General features: G+C 34.6%; 1 protein-coding gene across 12 annotated transcripts in view; it reads left to right on the top strand.

The window, feature by feature from the left end:
• The window catches only part of LOC114330502 (papilin), a 274,344-nt gene that overhangs the window by 178,656 nt on the left and 72,751 nt on the right, over positions 1-22,937 (top strand). For all 12 annotated transcript variants that reach the window (XM_028279882.2, XM_050654187.1, XM_050654186.1 and 9 more), the window contains exons 4-15: positions 261-340; positions 1,321-1,471; positions 6,805-6,928; positions 7,822-7,902; positions 10,088-10,260; positions 11,443-11,575; positions 14,881-15,221; positions 15,392-15,577; positions 17,348-17,515; positions 20,649-20,834; positions 21,951-22,092; positions 22,668-22,903. In XM_028279882.2, the coding sequence (XP_028135683.2) occupies positions 261-340; positions 1,321-1,471; positions 6,805-6,928; positions 7,822-7,902; positions 10,088-10,260; positions 11,443-11,575; positions 14,881-15,221; positions 15,392-15,577; positions 17,348-17,515; positions 20,649-20,834; positions 21,951-22,092; positions 22,668-22,903 (2,001 nt within the window). The remainder of the gene's footprint in view (positions 1-260; positions 341-1,320; positions 1,472-6,804; positions 6,929-7,821; positions 7,903-10,087; positions 10,261-11,442; positions 11,576-14,880; positions 15,222-15,391; positions 15,578-17,347; positions 17,516-20,648; positions 20,835-21,950; positions 22,093-22,667; positions 22,904-22,937) is intronic.

Genomic DNA, 22,937 nt, shown 5'->3' with positions numbered 1-22,937 from the left:
GAATAAAACAAATATATAGAGAAAACAGACCATAGTCGTAATACCAGATACAAAGACATACACAAATATACAAGAGTAGCAGAAAACAGAAACGAAAAATCAATGCTAGACTATTTGAGGTGGTATAATATGTGGTGGTGGTATTAAAGGAATGAGTACAAGACGCAAAGATAAAAAGGGAGGCAGACATGTTCCCATTCAATTAAATAAATTGAATTGAATAAATTTAATTAATATACAGAATCTCTATTTTGTTTTAGGATTGTCCAGACATGGCTGATTATAGGTCACAGCAATGCGCAGAACATGATAACATTCCGTTTGAAGGAATGAATTATAGGTAAGATTTAAGGTTCATATTAATTATATAATATATAATCACAGACAAAACAACCAGCCTCCAGATACAGCAAAAACAGCTTATTTGGTACGGACATGTACAGAGAATTACAGACCACCGCCTACCGAAGTTAATATTGCATTGGCAGTCAACTGAGCGGAAAAATGACAAAGATCGAAAACAACATGGCTTGATGAAGTCCAAAAGGTAATATTAGAGAAAGATCTACGAATGAGCCAATAGTCATAAATGGAGACTGGAAACCAGAACGCACAGAACGCTATAAAGCGGGCAGGACATAATATTATTACATATATGTTATAAGTATATTCGACAGTATCGTTGTTCTTATATTTTCTTCTTTTACATAGCGAATTATAAACATGGCGAAATAATCGTGTCTTTGTTCTAGCCCCTACATCTCTAGACAACTAAGTCAACCATTTTTTTTGCATTTTTAATATCATTTCTTTACCTGAATTCACTGTTTTGTACACAAATATATCTCTGTTCGTAAATGGATCTTCTCTTATCCATCATCTATAATATTTCTTTGGCCATCCATTCTCTATTCTTTTTTGTTTCTCTTGAGCCTATAACTTCTTTTTCTTGTGTTGTTGTTCAAAGTATTCCAAACTTGCGCAATATTTTGTCGTGGGTGTTTATAGTCAATAGTTTCTGGATCACTAGGTCTTTAATCTCTATATGTTCTAGATTGTTTGTTTTTTAATTTTTTTTTAGTCAAAAGTTTAGTTTTTCCATGAAAGATTGTTTTGTTGCCGAGCCCACATCAGCACCGGGATATGTACATTTCTAAATCTGTCTCGGATGAGTATATAATCTATTATATTGTTACTGATCTAAAGTTACTGAGCGATCAACACAGTACTGTAATAATACACGACTTTAACTAAAATGGTATGGACATGTAAAAAGAATGAAGAACTAATTGCTAATATTGTTTATAATAACTTTTTCAGATGGGTACCGTACACAAAAGGTCCAAAAGCTTGTGAGTTAAACTGTATGCCCAGAGGAGAAAGATTTTATTATCGACATGCTGACGCTGTAGTAGATGGCACTAGGTGTACAGACGAAGGCTTCGACGTTTGCGTACAAGGAGAATGTCAGGTAAGTGACACACAGTAAGTTAAATATACTAAAACCGGTTAAGGGTGCTGGATAAGTATTAGTAATAACTAAAAGTTAAGTAATTGTGAGTTACGAAATGACGATGAAAGAGACGAAAAAAAATGGATATATTTTATAATAGTAGAGCGTATTGGATATCCCGATTTGATCACATGCCAAACGAAGAAATAAGAGGAAGAACAGGAAGGATATACCAGTGGCGGCTGGTCAGAGGAGGCAAGGGAGGCTTAGCCTCCCCATAAATTTTTTACACATGCTACACTGTTTTGTTTACTTTGCTATTTTGCTTCGCGTTAGAGAATTCGGAAAAAGTTTTTTGGAACAAGTTGTTCCAAATAATGTGCTAACCCCACATACTAAATTTCATACAAAATTCGCACTTTTAGTTTGTTCATTATTTGTAGTCAGGATCTTAAAACTTTAGCTGCTGGCCAGAAAATCTCATTTGCTAATGCTCCGCGCAGCCCAGCAGCTTTTACGGAGACCCTGTCTCCTTAGAGCTGCATTATAATTTAACGCACACGCTGCCCGGAGATTGGGCAAGGGCGGCTGATCGGCCAGCAGCCTCCTCTGCAATTTTAGGATCCTGACTACAAATAATAAAAAAACTAAAAGTGCGAATTTTGTGATGAAATTTGGTATGTGGGGTTAGAATAATATTTGGAACAACTTGTTCAAATAACTTTTTCCTATATCTGTAATGCAAAGCAAAATATTGGTAATTTACCGTGTTTTTGGATTCGCAGTAGGCCGCTTTTAGAATTAAAAAAATTCAGTTGAGTATCTTAAGGCCATCGGTACATAATTCGCAAATATTTTACGGCTATCCCTACTTTTTCTGCCTTTACACGACAAATTTCGTGTAGTAAAATTCACACTGGTATGGATAGGTAAACATTACTAGAATGTCATTCTACTTGACAATGTCATCATTAACTTTACAATTTTGAACATCTTCAACAAAAAAAAATACTTGGATCACAGAATATATCCTGATGTATTCTCTGCTTGAATCTTCCATAAAAAATAAACAATAAATAACTTTTTATTAAGTTCACGTCTTAAATCAATTATTTTATCAAATACACTATCAATAAGGTTTGTTCTAGCATCAGTTTCAAACGGTTTGAAACCATCAGCGAATAGTGGACCAGCGCGAGTAGAGTGGATAGCACTGGTGACTCATTATAATCTCTCCTTGACCAACTGTTTGCTGACGGTTTCTGACTAGTTTGACTGTTTGCTAGAACAAACCTATTATTATTTAATCAACAACTCAAAATATTCCCGATGTCATGTCAAATATTTAAAACTGTCACTGCCTTGTTATCATATTCTATTTGACTCAGTGCGTTGTATGACAAAGATAGCGAATGTTCGATTTAGAAAATATCACCACGGACATGGTGTCCATTTTTTCGAATTCTGAAAAAACTAATAAATATTTTTAAAAAAATTTAGACGCAGAATGTCCCTTAGAACAAATAAAAAGTTTCTTTTGAATGAGATATTTGAAATTAAAAATCACACTACATTTTCTCTTAGTTTTCACCCCTGTAATTTATTAAAATAAACATTATAGAAGTTTTCAGGGACTTTCGGCCCTCGGTAAGTAAGTAAGTAACTAAGTAAGTAAGGTATGCTTTATTGTCAAAAATTTTTACCAATTTGTGGACAAAGCTTACACAAAATAAAAAAATACAAAAAGTAAGAACGTAATCTTTCATTCTGCGTTTAAATTTTTCAAAAATACTTATTAGTTTTCTCAGGATTCAAAAAAAAATAAATCCCCATTTGAATAGCATTGCAGCCGAAAATACGTACCCATCCCCTTAAAAAATGTGAACCTTCGACCTGTATGGACTGCAAAAGTTCAAATCTATATTTATTTTGATATGCACATCTACTTATAGAGATAGAATTGTTAACAAATAAACGACACAAACTTTGGTAATACCTACACTTTTACAATTTGACTAACTATTTTTAAGATGATATGATATTATGAATTATGATGATATTATAAAATGTAAATAAAAAATGGTCAAAAAAATGGAGCCTTAAAGTAGATTTTTTTGGCGGATTTTTTTGCTAGTGCAAAGTCTAGATATTTTACAGTTAGGTATAGCCTCCCCTATGGTAAAAATCACGAGCTGCCACTGGGATGTACTATACCGCAAATACAATAGAATCCAAACAGCTTCTATGGTACGGGTATGTAATGCGAGTGAATAATGAACGATGGCCAAAACAGGCCTTAAACTATGTTCCTTGGGAGAGAAGAAGAAGAGGAAGACCAGCATTAGAATGGAAAGAAAGAATCAGAGGAATAATGAAAGATAGAGCCATAAATGAGAATGATTGGATCGACTCAAAAAGGTGGAGATCGAAATGTGGGATGCGGCGGAGGCTGTAGACTGTAGAACCCCCGTAGATGTAATACATACAGAGAGAGTCTGTAAAGTGGAATAAATTCAATATCTCAAATACTAATTGTTTTTTTGGAAAATGCTCAGACCCGTCGATTAGTATTTCAAATTGTCCTTTTTGACATACAATAATAATGTATACAGGGTGTCCCAATTTAGAGATATGACGTCATCGTCGATTTTCTTAAATGGCAACACTGTCATTTTGATAGTTAATTTGATAGGGTTTGTAAAGTTATACATAACTGCAAAATATCAAATTTTTATTCTCTACCATTTACAAGATAATAGAAAATAACAAAGTTATATCTGTAATTTGGAATATATTCAATAATTAAAATACTAACTGTTTTTTTGAAAAATGCTCAGACCCGTCGATTAGTATATCAAATTGTCCTTTTTGACATATAATAATAATGTATACAGGGTGTCCCAATTTAGAGATATGACGTCATCGTTGATTTTCTTAAATGGCAACACTGTCATTTTGATAGCTATTTTGATAGGGTGTGTAAAGTTATACACAACTGCAAAATTTCAAATTTGTATTCTCTACCATTTAGATGATAATAAAAAATAACAAAGTTATGAAAAAGAAGTAATCAACTAATAATTGAATTTAATTATTTCAATAAATTAAGCAAAAACTCATAATGTTGCCCTCAATTATTGTCAAATTGTCAATGGGCAACGTTATGAGCATTTGCTTAATTGAAATAAATAAATTCAATTATTATTTGATTACTTCTTGTTCTTCATAACTTTGTTATTTTTTATTATCTTGTAAATGGTAGGGAATAAAATTTTGAAATTTTTCAGATGTGTATAACTTTACACACGCTATCAAAATAGCTATCAAAATGATAGTGTTGCCATTTAAGAAAATCAACGATGACGTCATATCTCTAAATTGGGACACCCTGTATACATTATTATTATATGTCAAAAATGACAATTTCATATACTAATCGACGGGTCTGAGCATTTTTCAAAAAAACAGTTAGTATTTTAATTATTGAATATATTCCAAATTACAGATATAACTTTGTTATTTTCTATTATCTTGTAAATGGCAGAGAATAAAAATTTGATATTTTGCAGTTATGTATAACTTTACAAACCCTATCAAATTAGCTATCAAAATGACAGTGTTGCCATTTAAGAAAATCGACGATGACGTCATATCTCTAAATTGGGACACCCTGTATACATTTTTATTGAATGTCAAAAAGGACAATTTGAAATACTAATCGACGGGTCTGAGCATTTTCCAAAAAAACAATTAGTATTTGAGATATTGAATTTATTCCACTTTACAGACTCTCTCTGTATAAATATAGATAATACAGTTGAGTCCGCGAGTCTTTACCCGTGCGTCATTAATACCTGGCGAGATAAAACACATACTTTTTATCTAGCATCATTCTCTTCCATGCATGAAACTCATGACAAACCAGCTGCCGTTTGTTATTAAGTAACAACACATGTTATTTTTATGAACCATCTAGACTCAGTGCATTGAAAAGAGATAGGTAGAAAAAAAGACGATTCGGTATGTTTTCATATTTTAAGCACAATTTGTTTGACGTTTCTGATTTGTTTAATTTTGTGGCTGTCAGTCAGTTGAACTTTTTGCGGTTTTTGTCGAATTTTTGCGTTTTGAAGTTTCTTTATATTACACAAACAGTTGTTTTCACAACTAATTTTATAATGGGCTTTGAAATTTTAAGGTAAATAATTATATTTAGGCAATTAATATTTAAAACATACAAAGCTAACGTCATTCACACAGTAAAGAAATGACTGTGTTTAGATTTCCGTCAAAGTGAATAAAATAACAAAAATAAAATATGTTATTGGATTTTTTATAAATTGTTTATTTATTTATTAATCAATAATAATAAAAGAATTTATTAAGCTACTTCAAATGTAGCTGTATATTTGATAACGTCAAATTTTATAATAAAACCCGTAATCGGAACAGTAGCCACTTTCTGTCAGTTGTTGTTGCGTGAAATAGATTTCCGACTTATTTCGTATGCTTTAAGTGATGACGCACGGGTAAAGACTCGCGGACTCAACTGTACATATAATAATTGTTTGTAAACAAAAATGCAAAGACAAGCTTGTGACAGACAAAATCAAACAAAAAATTGAAAGTAAATCAATAATTTTTATTTTCATAGGGACAGAAAAAAATCCGACTGTAGATAGAATGACTGATTTTTTATTTAATATATTAGGTCAAACCGACAAACAGGTGTATGTTCTCAAAAAAAAAACTGATAGTGTGTAAAATTTTTTTATTAAAATTAGCTGAGTACTTTCAGCACATCACGTGCCATCATCAAAGCTTCGTTCTATAGGTATAAATCCTTCATAGAAGAGTAATTGCCAAACAACATATTAAAAATGGATAGAGACTGGGCTAAACCTCAGATCTAGGGTGTAAAAACCCCTTACAGTTATTAAAATCACATCTAAATTCTTTTTAAAGACAATATGGCTGTGCTACCCCATTGTATATTCAAGTGAACAGCTGTGGAACACTTGAATACCCAATGGTGTAGCGCAGCCATATTGCCTTTAAAAAGAATTTAGATGTGATTTTAATAATTGTAAGGGGTTTTTAATAATTTTACACCCTAGGAGGCTTAGCCCAGTATCTATCCATTTTTAATATGTTGTTTGGCAATTACTCTTCTATGAAGGATTTATACCTATAGGACGAAGCTCTGATGATGGCACGTGATGTGCTGAAAGTACTCAGCTAATTTTAATAAAAAATTTTTACACACTATCAATTTTTTTTGAGAACATACACCTGTTTGCCGGTTTGACCTACTTATAAGTCATACAGTCTTTTTCAATTAACTATTTTAGCCTGTTGGATGTGACCGAATGCTGGGATCGAGTGCCCGAGAAGATGAGTGCCGAGTCTGCGGAGGAGATGGCAGCACTTGCAGAACCTTCACCAATACCATTCAAATGAAGGATATGCAAGTGGGTAAGTAATTTTCACTTTCACTTGTACTATTCACTATACATGACCATCGCTCAAACTCTTCGTTTCTTACAGCTCTTTCTAGACCTCTGGCACTAAAGGGTATTACTATTTCTTTATTTCTTTGTGTGTCTCTAACATTTAAAATCTTATGAAAATAATATGAAAATGATAACGCTTTGCATGAGAATATTACACCATGTGTCACTAAAAGTATATCTAATCTACCATAATATTATATAAATGTACATCCTTTCTTTGATCTCTTTACAATTTACAATCATCGTTAACATTTTAAATGCCGATGGTGATGATGTAGTAGGTATACTAATATTTTCAAAAATCACCCAGTTCAACTAAAACTTTGTTTTCATTAATAAATTCGCAAAGTCTATTTGTTCGTTCATTAATTAGTTTATGCGTCGCCGCCCCTGCGATACTTGGAGCCGATCTACCGATGGATCAACATGTAGTTTTGTCTCCTAGATCCAAAAAGGAAAAGGCCATTTTGATATCGAACGGTTATCTCGAACTATCTTCGAGATAACCGACCTCAAAGTCAAAAAATCAAATTTTCAACTTCAGGTATACAATGTAATACATCAATTCAATGCGTTTTTTTAGGTAGATTACGAATTTCATATTTCCAGTTTGATATACCAAATTCGATATAACCGATCTCAAAGACGAAAAAACGAGTTTTTAGAGCAAATGATGTTTTCTAACCGTTAACAAAGTTTTCGTTATGATAATGCTCGCATTTTCAGTTGGTTAATTTTTGTTTTCTTATTTGATAGGATAGAGGTTGTCGAAAAACTAGAAACAGGATTATTGAATATGTTGCATAAAAATGGGAATATATTTTAGATACCTAATAATTATTTTAAATTTTTTAGGCTACAATGATATACTACTAATTCCCGCTGGAGCCACAAACATAAGAGTCGAAGAACTTGCCCCTTCAAACAACTACCTTGGTGAGTTTACAATATCGTGACTTTTAGATTAGATAATATATTGATTTCTATTTAAATTCCATGGATTACATTCTCTCTACTATACTAGCTATAGTGTCTTCAGAATTGGAGGACTTAGTTATGACTCTCGTCTTGTTTATACACTGTATTCTCCGTATTTATTTATAAAGTCGCAGTCTTTTCTAAGAGAGAAGAAATACACCCTACCAGGCCTCTCAGGCCATAAACATGCTAAACTCTTAAGAAGAAATCCATCAGATAACAAAATTTAATTCAGAACCTGCATTTGGAATGTGAGAAGGCTGTTCGTACATGGAAAACTTTTGAGACAATGCAACAAAAGAAATAATGAGAAAGAAAATTCCTCAGGAAAATTATGCCTACGAGATAGACACACCTCATAGTTTATCGCAAAGTTTTACGAAACCCTACTGGCATCAGATAGCTGAAGTATATCGAAGCAAATAACTACAAGAAAGAAGGTGCGACATAAATGTGTGCTGTGGACATAAATGATTATTATCCCCGCAAGGAATGGTACACACTGATGAACACACTGGTCAAACTCAATTTGGTTTTAAGAATGGCTTCGCAACAAGACAAGCACTTTTTTCAATACGTGTGCTAGTTGAAAGATGTAGATATGTCGATTCTGATGTATACTTGTGTTTTATAGACTTTCAGAAAGCTTTTGACCTGGTGAAACATGATAAACTAATAGATATTTTAAGGTCATGTAATATCGACGATAAAGACCTCTACCAAGTGTGTCAAACCTCTACCAAGAACAAAAGGCTAAAACCAGAATAAAAAGCGAAACATCTGCAAAGATCAATATCGAGGATTACGACAGGGATGGGTACTGTCACCTTTGCTGTTCAACGTTTACTTTGAGAAGATATTTAAGAAAGCTTTGGAAGGCACCTTGGATGGTATAATTATAAACGTGCAATGTATAAATAAACTGCGATACGCTGATGACTACGACATTCTGGTAAATAATGCTGAAGCACTGCAACGCCTAATGGGTCGAGTAACGAACAACAGCCTGTAGAGAATTTGGAATGAAATTGAATACAAAGAAGAAATAACGATGGTCATCAGCAAGCACCAAAACAGAAGGGTAAAGGTCAATGTCGACGGAACAGATCTGGAAAGAGTGACAAGAATAACGTACCTTGGAAGTAACCTTGATGAAACTTGGGACCACTCACTAGAGATAAGAACACGTCTGGAAATTGGACGTACAGTGTTTTACAAAATGCAAAAAGTTCTATGCAACCGCCATCGCCAGCTGGGTTTCTCATTGAGAACTAGAATACTTCAGTGCTATGTTTTCTCCACCTTGCTCTATGGTGTTGAAGCCTGGACAATGACAAAGGCAACACAAAAAAGAATCCAAGCGTTCGAACTCTGGTGCTACCGTAAAATGCTCAGAATATCCTACATGAGCCATACGAGAAATGCGGAAGTCTTGCGGAAAATGAACAAGGAAAGAGAGCTTATGCTTATAATAAAAAAACGGAAAACACAATATTTTGGTCACATCGTAAGAAATCAAAAGTATGAACTGCTCCAACTTATAATCGAAGGCAAAATCAATAGTAAACGAGAACCAGGAAGAAGACGCAACTCGGCTTAAAAACCTACGACAGTGGACAAATATGACCTCCATAGAACTAGTCAGGTCGGCTGCAAATAAGATTAAATGGGCCAATGTAATGGACAAAGTCCTTAAGGATAAGGCATAATAAGAAGAAAAAGGAATTGTAAAGCGACCAATCAACACTTCGTCGCCGTGGCAGGACGATTTGGCCTTAAGTCCACGCTTTAAGAGCTGGTTTGGGAGTTGCTACTCAGTCAGTACTTTAGCAGAAGCCCTTAGGTGGTGTTACCACCTAAGTAAGCAGAAGGTGTTACCAGTTTTACACTCTGGTATAACTTTACCCTCTATTGTGTTGTTTATATTGTTGCTGGTGACCCATCTCCACCTCGCACCGAATGGAATTGGTAGGTAGTAGGAGTGCGTGCGTACGGAGCGGTACAGTTCTTTCCTTTTTCTTCCATTCAGTTCCTTTTCAATTTTTTCCAATATACATTTGCATTCGATTGCATATTTAAAAAAGTATTACTAAGGTAGATTGTATGGTGAACGGTAGGTACTAATATATTGTATTTTCCATAGCTATAAGAAACACATCAGCCCATTTCTATTTGAACGGAAACTGGCGCATCGACTTCCCCAGAGCCACCGATTTTGCAGGAACCAGATTCAAATATGAAAGAACACCTCAAGAATTCGATGCTCCAGATATCATTACAGCTCTGGGTCCGACTGATGAATCCCTATTTATTGTTGTAAGTATAACTCCACATATTTTTTGTTTTTCTTAATCGCGGAGACGGAAGTCTTTATAAGACAACCATCAACTCATGGTGGATGGTAATGTAAGAGTTTTTCCGATTTAACACCTGTTAAGGAGGTAATGGTGAAAAACAGATGCACTAGTACTTAACCCATTCGCTGCCGTTCACGCACCAGCGAGTGATACGGTTACTTCAGTTAGGTGCCGTTCAACAAACTGGCTCCTAGCCAAGTTCCATCCTCTTCTATCGGCAACGAATGGATAACCAAACCTTGTCTGCTCTTTCATCTTTTATCTATCACATCTACTAATTTCGCTATTACTATAATATTCCTTCTTAACTTTCTATAATTATCTTCCGCCTTCACTCTAGTTTCTTATTCTTCTTCTGCATCCTCACAATCATAGCATTCATAGGATTCCAATTAATCTCACTTCTTCTTCTTGTTACCGTACTTCTTGTTCTACTTCGTCTTCTTATTTTTCGTCTAGTCCAAGTAATTCCAGTACATCTTATTACTGGTGTAAGTGACAGAGTGGCGTATCAATGAGAACAAGGAGATTTCATCTGAGCTCATCCAACCTTAGCATATAACAATTTATGCTGAATAGTCTCATCGGAAATTACGCGCACATGAATCCTGCTATATGTGGCTGCACTATTTTATCATAGCTTCTCTTAAAACCTCATGGGCCCCATCGCGGCTTACTAAAGGATGAAATGGTTTGAATGACAGCACAAAGCTTTAAGTTAACTTTATAAATTGCTAAACCTAAGGTAAAATAATGGAAAAGGAACTTAAAATAACGTAACAGTCTACTATAGACAAAATACTACAATCGCAATAAAGATGCACTAGAAATAAACAAACCAAGACACGTTAAATATTACGGGCACTCCTAAATCATGATTTACAATGTATTAATTTTGTAAAGCATGCCTTGGGATTTAGAATGTATATGTATATACATTGTAAATCATGATTTGGGAGTGCTCCTCGTAACATTTAGCGTGTCTTGGTTTGTTTATTTCTAGTGCATATTTATTGTGATAGCAGTGATATTGTGCGGCAAGCCAAATATTAAATGTAGGTAGTAATTATAGGTTCTTATTTAATAAAACGGCACAAAAATAATACATACCTTATTATGCTAATACTTTCAATTATTGCAGTTACTCTTCGAAGGTTCGGACGTACCAGTTAGCTTTTCTTACAGTTTACCAACCTCGGTACCACCTCCACCAAATGAAACCTACTCCTGGATATACGACGAGTTTTTGCCATGCACAGTTACATGTGGAAAAGGTAAAAATCTGATATTTTTACGTAGATTATTTTTATATCTGGATGTAGTTGATGTCTTATCACCATATTCAAAATGATGCATTTATTGCCATTTGTTTCTTCTTTATTAAAAGTCTCGACACTCTTATAAGTTAATTGAAGGCAAAGTGTTAGGTTTATTGTTTCCCCCCTATTAGTAGTCATCGCACAAGACCAGGAAAATCTGCCGTTCATAACAAAGCAATTAATACAAGAATAGGAGGTATGGAATTTAAAAGTTAATTCACCAAAAACGAAATACATGTGCATAGGAGGAGTTGAAAACGATGAACTGGAAGATGGAAACGTAATTTCATCATATTCCGAAGATATCTGTTTGAGGTCAAAGATGAAAAGATATGGATGCACTGAAACAGAAATTGAACAACGAATTGTAAAAGCGAAAAAAATAAACGCACTAAATTCATTACTTTGGTCAAAATCTATCAACTGAACTGATATGTGAAAGCTGGCAACTCACTAAGAAAACGGAATAAAAACTTCTTGTTCTGGAAATGATGTTTGGTGCAGATCAGCAGGTTCATCCAAAATGATGCATGTAACAAATGAAAGAATAAGTAAATCACGGATAGAACTGGAATTAATATTGGATTGGTAGCCACCTGAGCAAAATAAACTAGGAAGACCGTGAAATGATAAAGTAAAACCTGTGATATAAGGTTTTAATTAGCATAAAATTGTACCTAATGCTAACAAAATGAGTTTGAAAATAATTTTGCAGTAAGACTAACTTATGTCAAACACTGGCAGAATAAAGTTGTCTATACAATATTTAAAGTTACAGCCAATGCAATACAAGTAGGTTAATATCACATCATTCTCCCAAACTATAGTCTTCCAAATACCGTGGTAAATGATGAACTCTTTCAGATCTTAAGGCGCTCCTGAAGGAGGTGTTGTTGAACTTCGCTGAGAACACACTGGGGGTTCTTCAACAAGTAATGAAGCCGGTGGAGGGTGATATATAGATAGACGTATCTGCCTTGGGCTGTATGTTTTGCGTGGTTGTAGATGAGGAAGTATTGAGGCTCGAATGTAACTCATGTAGGTAACATGATAATTTGGCGGTAACACTAACTTATGTCAAACACTGCCAGAATAAAGTTGTCTAAACAATATTTAAAATTACAGCCAATGCAATACAAGTAGGTTAATATCACATCAGACTGAAAACAACATGGCTTGATGGAGTCCAAAAGCCAATGTCAGAGAATGATCTACAGCCAGGAGACACTACCGATACCTAGACATGGTTAGAGACTGGGAACCGGAAGGCACAAACTCTATAAACCAGATTTTAAATAGGATCCTACGTGTAGCAAGAGACCTCCATTTAGAAATTAAGTTGATCTGGTCTACTTCTTTACTTTTCTGTTTTATAAGTATTCGCTAAATTTATTTTTCTAAGTCCTCTTCTAGACAACTACTGGGTTATACACAACTTCTCACAGTGTTGTACCTATTTTTGTACGTTTATCAGGTTTTGATAATACAAAAATAGCCATATAATTGTAGTCTTGCCGTTTCTTTTAGTGAAAGTTAGCAAGAACACTGGCAAATATGTTAATGCGGCTCTAAACAAGGATGTTGAATCAAGACCTGTCCAGTTTCTGATATTTCTAAGCCATGAAATTGGCGCCTACCAGGACCCCGTTTTCCTTCAAACTTCTCCTGGATGATCAGTTACGCGAGAAGGTACTTTTTGTTTCTCATTATGTGTCCCAGGTAGCTAACTTTTCTAACTTTGATGATCTTTAACAGCTCCCTATCTGTACCTATTCTCCTCTGGACATTTTCGTTAGTGGTGTGGGTTGTCCAAGGTATTTTGAAGATTCTTCTATAAAGCCAGAGTTCAAAAGCTTCTGGCTTGTTCAGCAGCGTTATGGTGAGCGTTCAGGTCTAAGTTCTATACAATAGTACTGACCATACATAGCAATGGTGAAAAATACATCTTCTTCTTCTTCTTTTTATGTAGACATGACTCTGTCTGTTTTTCAATGTGCCTCCAGTAAGTTGTCATTCCATCTTTTTCGTGGTCTTCCCACTGATCGTCTTCCTATTGGAGAATCGTCTTTCGCCGTCCTTACTACTATATTTGTTGTCATTCGGCTTATGTGGTCATTCCATTCTACTCTTTTGTTTTTCACCCAGTTATTAATGTTGTCCACCTTGCATCTCCGTCGTATATCTGCACTTCTAGCTCTATCCCACAGTGTCTTGCCATCGATTTTTCGCAGTGTTTTCATCTCTGCTATTTCTAGCATTATTTTTGTCCTTTCTGTATCAGGTCCTGTGTCTGCCGAGTATGTCATTATTGGTCTGATGACTGTTTTCTAAATTATGCCTTTCACTTCTATTCCGATGTTTTTATTTCTCCATATTGTTTCATTCAGGCATCCTGCGGTTCTGTTTGCTTTTTTCACCTGATCTTCCACTTCTGTTTCGAGCTTTCCGTAGCTAGATAGTGTGATGCCTAGATATTTAAACTCCATGACTTGTATTATTTGATCCTCAAGCTCTAATTTACACCTTAAGATCTGATGTTATAACCATGCATTTAGTCTTTTTTGTGGAAATTAACATGTTAAATTTTCTAGCAGTTATATTAAATTCGTGCATACGTTGTAAATCATCTTCATTTTGAGAGATTAGTATTGCGTCGTCTGCATAGAAGATTATTTTAAGTTGTTTTTCTCCCATTTGGTATCCTTTTTATGTTCTTACTTTTTTTATTATTTCGTCCATGAAATAATAAAATAGGTTGAACAATAGAGGACTCAGGGAATCTCCCTGTCTTATCCCATTACCAGCTTCAATTGGGTCAGTTAGTTCTTCATCTACTTTTACTTTTATTGTGTTGTTCTGGTAGATATTTTCAATCGTTTTAATTATTCCTAAAGGTAGCTCTCTTGCGTACAATAAATGGATAACGTCTTTTAATTTGACCCAGTCAAATGCTTTCTTAAGGTCCACTAAACATAAGTATGACGGTTTGTTGTATTCTAATGATTTTTCTTGAACCTGCCTCATTATAAATATAGCGTCGGTGCATGATCTTCAAGACCTAAAACCTTGTTGTTCTTCTGCTGTTATAATTTTATTCAGTTTGTTTGTTATCACTTTGGTCGTAAAAAAAGACATCAATACTGATATTAATGTTACTGTACAAACAAGCTTTTCATTTTGATAAAGCCTTGTTGGGCTATCTCTATTCGCTATAATAATTGTATTACTACACCATGATAATAAAATTAATATTTTCAAAGGTATTCAATACAGGAATGTCAGCTGCGCCGGAAGGAATTCCTTAGAACCAGTACAGGAATCTCTATGCGACTCGCACACTAAACCAGAAGACGTGAAAACTTGTAACCAAATAGACTGTCTTCCACAATGGTACCCTTCAGAGTGGAGTGACTGTTCAGTACCATGTGGTGAAGAAGGTGGCGTCCAAACCAGAAAACTTGTATGCCAAAAAGTAAATGCGAGCGGAATTCAAGAAGTTGTAAGTGCCGATGAGTGTTATGGGCAATCCAAACCACCAACGGAAATGAAGTGTAATGTCCAAACACTGTGTCCAAAGTGGTACATTGAACCCTGGAAGCCGGTAAGCACTTTTTCTTATTTATTTAATGCACAACTTAGTTTTTGTCTGTTCTCTGAAGATGAATATACCATCTTTAGTGTGGTATACTCAAGTTTTTAACTCTTCCAAACATCAAGATTTTCAAAACCACTCCTTCTACACATTATAGTATCTGATATTTTTTGTTCCAGTGCGATCATCTTTGCGGGCCAGGAAAGCAGACGAGGAAAATAACATGCTACAAAGAAGAAAATAATAGAAAAACAATATTGACAGACGATGAGTGTGATGCTGTAGAAAAGAAGCCTTCTACAGAGCAATCGTGCAATTTGAGGCCGTGTGAAGGAGTGGACTGGATTGCCTCACAGTGGTCAGGGGTAAATCGGTCTATTATTTTGTAGTAATTAACAATTTTTTGGACAATTTATGTGAATTACAAAATTATTAAGGTATTGACAAGACTCGTTAACGTTAGTAGCAAATTTTTTGAATTTTTACCTCGTAACATAGTTAATTTTTAGTAGAAACCCTATAAAAGAATACGGTTGTTGTACTGGGGTTACTCTGAGAAGAGGGTTGGTTGTTGAAACACTATTTCATACTTTATTTATTGAACACTACTACTTATCAGTAACGAGTTGGTGTGCTTAAAGTAGAACCATCTGCTCGTGCATCTGGATTAAGAATGATATTTAATCAAACGAATGAATTAGAATGAATCACGATGCCTTCATGTATATATAAACAAACTTGTAACATGTAGTTTGTTTATATTGCCGACTCAGCTTTGACCATGACTTACGAAAATATGAATTAGTTGACTATGCATTATCGTCGACTGGTGCTTCTAATAAATCTAGGTGACCTACTAAAATGTAAACAAATGTGTATGTTTTGGTTTTGTTTCTATTACATTTAAGAATTAAATGAATATTTCTTGATCTCAATTTTGGATGTTGATAAACCTTTACAACCCCATTATTGTCCATAAAACTTTACAACTTCTATTCATAGATAGCAGCAATCTCCTCATGTTATATTTAACAAGCTACTCCCATGCCTGCTCAATTGCTTCCCATAGTCCAATTCCTTTATCAACTCTGCCCACATTTTCTATGGGATTAAGGTCTGGACTCCGGGAAGGTCACGGAAGAATAATAATATGAGTTTCTTCCAACCACTCTCGAACAATTCTACTCGCATGCACTGGGCAGTTAGGTTGAAAAATTGTTGTTATTGGAGAATCTCTGGATTATTGATGGTAACATTATGTTCTAAAGAATATGTTTGTAATATGATCCTACTAATTTTTCTTCTATGTGAGAACAAACTCCCGGGCTTTCAGCACTTATCCAGCCCCATACTTTCACTGAGAATACTCCTCTATTTCTTAAATGATGAGTATACCGTTCACCAAACCTATGATTTATCTTATTCGACCATTGCTACATATTTGATAAACTATAAACTCTTATTCCACCATTGCTACATTATAATGATTGAAACACTTTTTTCATCGGAAAATGCAAGGTTAGGCCAAAAGTTGTCTTCGCATGCTATTAATTCATTACAAAATGCAAATCGTCTAAAATTGTGATCCTCAGTCAAAAGAGGTTTCTTTGCAGCTGCACAATTTATTAGTTCACTTCCTTTAATCATTTTGCGCAGAGTGCGAATGCTATTTCTACGTTAGCTTTGCGAGCTGTGGCAAAAGGACCTTCTCTCAGATATCTACTAATAACTCATCTTGTTGCTTTGTGGAGGTTTTTTGTCCGTCTGAACCATCCAACCGTGCTGTAGAATGAAAATCATCTCATCATTGTTTTATTTTCTATATGCACATAGGGCTCACATTCAAATCTGCAGCAACTGGCCTTAGTGACCAACCTTTTTCGCAGCTACTAAACTGTATCATAAACTATAGTCTTAACCTCTAAACTATAGTATAGTATCTAAATTGTGGGTACTAAATTCTATTCTGAGAAATGATAATTGAGCTTTAAAGACGACACTGTTGCCAAGTTGCCTAACTTAACCTGTGAAACGACTTTTTTACATTTACAAGATACAGTTTGACATATTTTGTCCAACTAAAAATTGTTAGCTACGCACTATAAAATATTATTTAAAAAAATCTTATCTTTCAGTGTGGAGCATGTGGCCTGACACAAGAAACCAGGAAAGTATTGTGTGCCACCGAAGATTCAGAAGTACAACCCGACGAACTGTGTGAAGCTGATCGGAAACCCGATACAATTCGTGAATGTGAAATGACACCCTGTGAATATTTGTGGTACGCCGAACAATGGAGTGATGTAAGTAATTATACCCTGTTTTTAAACCAGGAGGAGTACACTCAAAAGACTGATTCACGCCCAACAATATACCACTAGAAAAATAACCAGAATCATCTTATTTTTTGGTTGATCATGTCAGCCCTTAACGCTAATCCTGTTATAAAATGAGTTAGGTGAACTAACTAGCTAACTAAATGACCATCAACGATTAAAAATTTATTCTTAATTACAGGACAATAGGAAAACATTTTACTTGAACATAACTTGTATAACTGACATTATATTTTCTTGACATTGACATTACTTCTATTATCAATACTGTCAAATACATAAAGTGACAACCATAGAATAATAGCTACTTTTTATATTGTATATTCTAACAAATCCATCAATATTATATTATACTGATATTATACTAATACGTCGCTAAAGAGTTCTAAAAACAACTGTTTTTTGTATAAATTCAGACTAAAAATTAAAGAAATAACGTAAAAAACACAAAAAATCGCTGATATAACTAATTAACCTATTAATTTTAAATGTCAATAGTGTCAAAATTTCATAATTTAGTGGAGTAAACTTGCCTGCGGTTGAACCAATTATTACAAACAAGCATTACGGCGCGGTAAATTTGAATTACTCCTCCTAGTTCATAAAAATGAGGTATAGTACTTTTTATATTTATTGTGATTTTAAGGTTTTTGTCTATCATAGGTCTGGATCCCGCGTATGAAAAAAAAGTTGATTAATAGTAAGCTGAAAATTTGTTAATAGCTTAAGGGTGTCTAGTCGGATAAACTTTGATATATGGGAACACTGGAACAGGGGCAGTTTTAATTGTGGACAAGGTTAAAAATTTGGAACGGTCAGACCACGAAAACGGTACATTTATTTTGTCCGACAGAACAGACTTAAACTCTCCGAACAGAGATTAACCTCTCATGTAAAAATCAGACTGCTATTTATCACCAAATGGGCGTTTTAATGAGTGGAACATGTAGAATATGTCAAATGACAGGAATTATGACAGGTGATAAATAGCAGTCTGAATTTTGCATGAGAGTTTAATCTCTGTTCGGAGAGTTTAAGTCTGTTCTGTCGGACAAAATAAATGTGCCGTTTTCGTGGTCTGACCGTTCCAAATTTTTAACCTGTTCCACAATTAAAACTGCCCCTGTTCCAGTGTTCCCATATATCAAAGTTTATCCGACTAGACACCCTTAAGCTATTAACAAATTTTCAGCTTGCTATTAATCAACTTTTTTTTCATACGCGGGATCCAGACCTATCAGGCATGCAAAGGTATTTGAAAACTCAAACTCAGAGATCAGCAAGATGTATATGCATAGTTTCCTGTTATAGTAACAGCTTATAAAGGGCGCCATCTGCTGAGATGGCCTTGAATGAAAATAATTCAACTTCGTTTTATGGTACCATACCCAGGAGCGTCATTTGAAATTTTGTTTGGGGGGGGGGCAAGCACTATATATACAATAAATTATATATGATGTTATGATGAATATTGATGTATTTTCTGTAAATTTCAGTCATTTTCAGGGCCAGGGTGGGGGGCAAATGCCCCTCCCCTGGACGCCCAAATGACGCTCCTGACCATACCGTACCATCTGCATTGGAGGATGGCAACAATTTCAGAAAAGTATTATCTTTTTTATGCAGCTCGAGAAGTAAATATAAGTCCAAACTGTTCAAATCCCTTGAGAAAGAAATACGTCAGGTTGAAAAGCCATCACAATGTTAAACCGTTGATTGATAAATACGGAGTATATTTATCAGTCAACGGTTATAATTATTATAATTATAAGGGGCCATTTAAGCTTGCTGTTTAAAAAAGTACCAAGAAATTTTACAGAATCAACGATACTGAATAATGTTACTGTCTGTATCCACCTTAAAAGAGAGTGTATTAGGATCTGACCAGGCTTTTATTAGTAAGTAGATCAGAAACTATAGTTGCATGAAGAGTTGCAATATTTGCAGCAAAGAGAAAAATGTTTCCATCGGTTTTTAAATTACTGATGTCATTTATAAAGATAAGAAAAAGTAGAGGACCCAATAGTAAACCCTGTGGTACCTCACATACAATCTACGTGAGACTAAAGTCAGCATCATTTGCTGTGACCAGTTGTTACCTCCAAGAAGAAATACCTCGATTTCCGTAGAAATTTATAAAAATAAATACAATATATAGATAAAGAATAGATTACAGCCAAATATACTCAAACAATATACACTGTTTCAAAAACAGCAACAATTACAAAAATTGCAATTTGGCATTATACATTATACAGTGTCTCACACAGCCAATGGTGAATGGACAATGAAAAGTAGCTTGAAAACAAAAAAGCTCTGTTATTATGGAATAAATGCGAGCGGCAGCAAATAGATATACATAGGTAAATACAACTTCTACCTAATAAGATAGATATAGAATCCATTACACGAAAATGTCGATATCCAAATCAATACACACTGTTTCAAAGCGTTTTAAGAGTGAAATTGTAGAATATTTTATTGACTTTTTTGAATGAAACTTTTGTTCAATGAAATTTTTGTTTCGATGTGCCGCGCCGTGGCCCCTGAATTTAGGGGCCCCGTATAATTGATACGGCTGATACGGCGGTAGCTACGCCTCTGGGAATCAACCGAACAATCACGGATGACATCAACAAAACAACTTATCTGGTTCGTATATACAAAGAATAGATGAACAACGAATGCCAAAAGAAATACTTAAACGGCAACCAGAAGGAAAGAGAAAACGACGTAGACCGAGAAAAAGTTGGAACGAAGGAATAGATAAAGAGCTGAGAGAAAGAAACATAGAAGAACATATGGAACAACCAGACGAAGTGGCGATTGGAAGTCGGAAAACGACAGAGAACGTTATAAACCGATATGTAGATAAACCAATATAATAGTAGTAGTAGTAGTATATTAATAAATAGGAGTAGCAAACTTGTTTGTTCGTTTTTGGGGTTCAAAAATTGACAATTGAGCAAAATTCAGACTATTTTTAGAGATTTAATGGCCTTTTCGTCTCTGAAGCTTTGACCATTATGATAAAGCTTAGTCTTTCTTTGTGATGCTGCAGTTGAATCTGATATAATAAAAAGAACTTTTCTGATTTTAGTGTTCAGTAACGTGTGGGTCAGGAGTACAGACACGAACTATACGCTGTGGAAGAGTGACTGCAACAGGTTTTGAAACGGTAGATAACTCCAAATGTGATCCTTCCAAACACTTTGAAACTGTACAAAACTGTACTGGTGAAATAGAGAAATGTGACGGAGAATGGTTTACTGGACCCATGGGACAGGTAAGGCATACATATCGCATTATCGAAAGTTCTTACAAACACTATAAATTCTATAAAGATTTAAAATTATACTGGGAGATTATTAGATTCATTTTTTTCAAGAATAGGTTTTGGTGACATCTTAAAATAAGTCGATTTTTGTTTTAAATTAGCATTTTTTGCATACATAACTAGTGACGTTATCCATCTAGACGTGATGACGTAGCTGATTTGAGAGGTTATTCAATTCTCTATTCTGAGATATAAATATTTACATAATTATTTAGGGAGTACGATAAGTGCCCAAAAGATGATGTTAAAGTAATAGTAGAAGACTTAAATGCTAAAGTCCGAAGAGAGTGTGAAGGTGAATCGGCAAAACTGCAGATACTGGAGTAAAGGGAATCCTCGCTTGAAAACTGAGGCACACACTCATCACCCTCAAAAAGTAAACTTATAAACAGTAATCTATAATAGAATAATTATAGGTCGTATTTTCTTCAATGAGACACTTACGGGGCACAGACATCTTTATCTTTTACACAATGAACTTACATTCGCCCTTACAGATATTTTTCCAAATGAAAATGGTAGTTATGTAGTTACGTAGCTAAAGGTTCTGAACCAAGGCCAGAATAAAATAAAAAAAAATGGTAGTCATTTGCCAAACGAAACCATATGGTTTTAGCAAGACGGTGGAGTTTCGCACTGTGCACTTCCTCTTCGTGCCTTTTTAAACAGATGTTTTCCTAGAAGGTGGATTGGTAGACGCGGAACACTAGAGTAGCCCCGAATATCTCCGGATCTTACTCTACTTGATTTTTTCTATGAGATGGAGTTACTCAATATCAAAATGTAATTACGCCCAACTGGATAACGTCACCTAGTTATATATGGCAAAAAATCAATTGAAAAATTAAAATCGACGTGTTTTGTGATTTGTCTCCTAAGTCGCATATTCTCGAAAACTGAATTTATTCCATAATGTTGCCCTTTACTGTATATACTTTCAATTTCACCTTTATAATTTTAAGATATGTTTTTCCAGCTATATGTTAGTAAAAAATAGTAATTCAGTAAATAATCTTTTAACTTTTGTAGACAAAAATTTTATTTTAGAGTGTTTTATTTTTTTAGTGTTCTAAGCCATGTGGAGGAGGCACAAGATCCAGAAAACTAGTTTGTATCAAGGATGGCCAGGTGGCTGATTCTTCTGCATGTGGATCCGATAAAATTGTCTTTGCTGATGAAAAATGTAATGACACACCATGTTCTGAAGGTAATGAATATACTATGCTAGTTGTTTATTCACGTTTTATCACAATATTCATGAAGTATCATGATCAAAAGCAGATTAATGAATACCTAATGTTATGTGGTAAAAGTCCGAGATAAAGGAATACAAGGGATAACAGGAACCAGAAAAGCGATTAATTGAAAACGTTGAAAATGCAATAAAAGGTCTGCCAGAATTCACCATAAGCCAGGAATTACAACTACATAAAAACTAATGTATGTATGTACGATGGAGGAATTATATTCATCAGTTAGATTTTGCTACTGGTTTTCTTTAATTTTGCTAGAGGAAATGGTTGTTAAATCTATTTCTAGCTCTAGCTATCCTTTGTCAATATTATCATAGCTATCAAGCTGCTATCTATTGAACACTGTCCATGGCTTGTGATCTAGTACAAATGTGTTGATTGTTACACCACACCAGAAAAATCCTCAAGCTATCGAACCTCTTTTTACTGTAGTAGGTAACTCCGGAATCGATCTTTTCATTATTTATTTCATACTCTATTGTTTATAGTAATGTCATAATGTCTATATATTTATTAATGTATGTTCTAGATACCATATTACCGACAGACATAACACAGTCTGTTGATGAATCTGAACCAACAAAAGAGTCTTCCCAAAAACGGGAAGCTACAACACCTGTAAGTGCAACAAGCGAAGATTTGCTGTCAGAGGAAACTGAAGTTACTTCAGAGCTTGAAACGACAACTACTTCAAGTGTTTCTACGACTCCAAATCCCGACGACTTTGAAATTGTACCTGACACTAATTGCGATGATGGAGAATGGGTAATTAAATTAGATTAAAATATTACAAAATATT

This window comes from Diabrotica virgifera, chromosome 6, assembly GCF_917563875.1.
Source record: "Diabrotica virgifera virgifera chromosome 6, PGI_DIABVI_V3a".
Taxonomy (NCBI): Eukaryota; Metazoa; Arthropoda; class Insecta; order Coleoptera; family Chrysomelidae; genus Diabrotica; species Diabrotica virgifera.
Note: the sequence above shows the minus strand (reverse complement) of the source record. Positions and strands in the feature narration are given on the sequence as shown.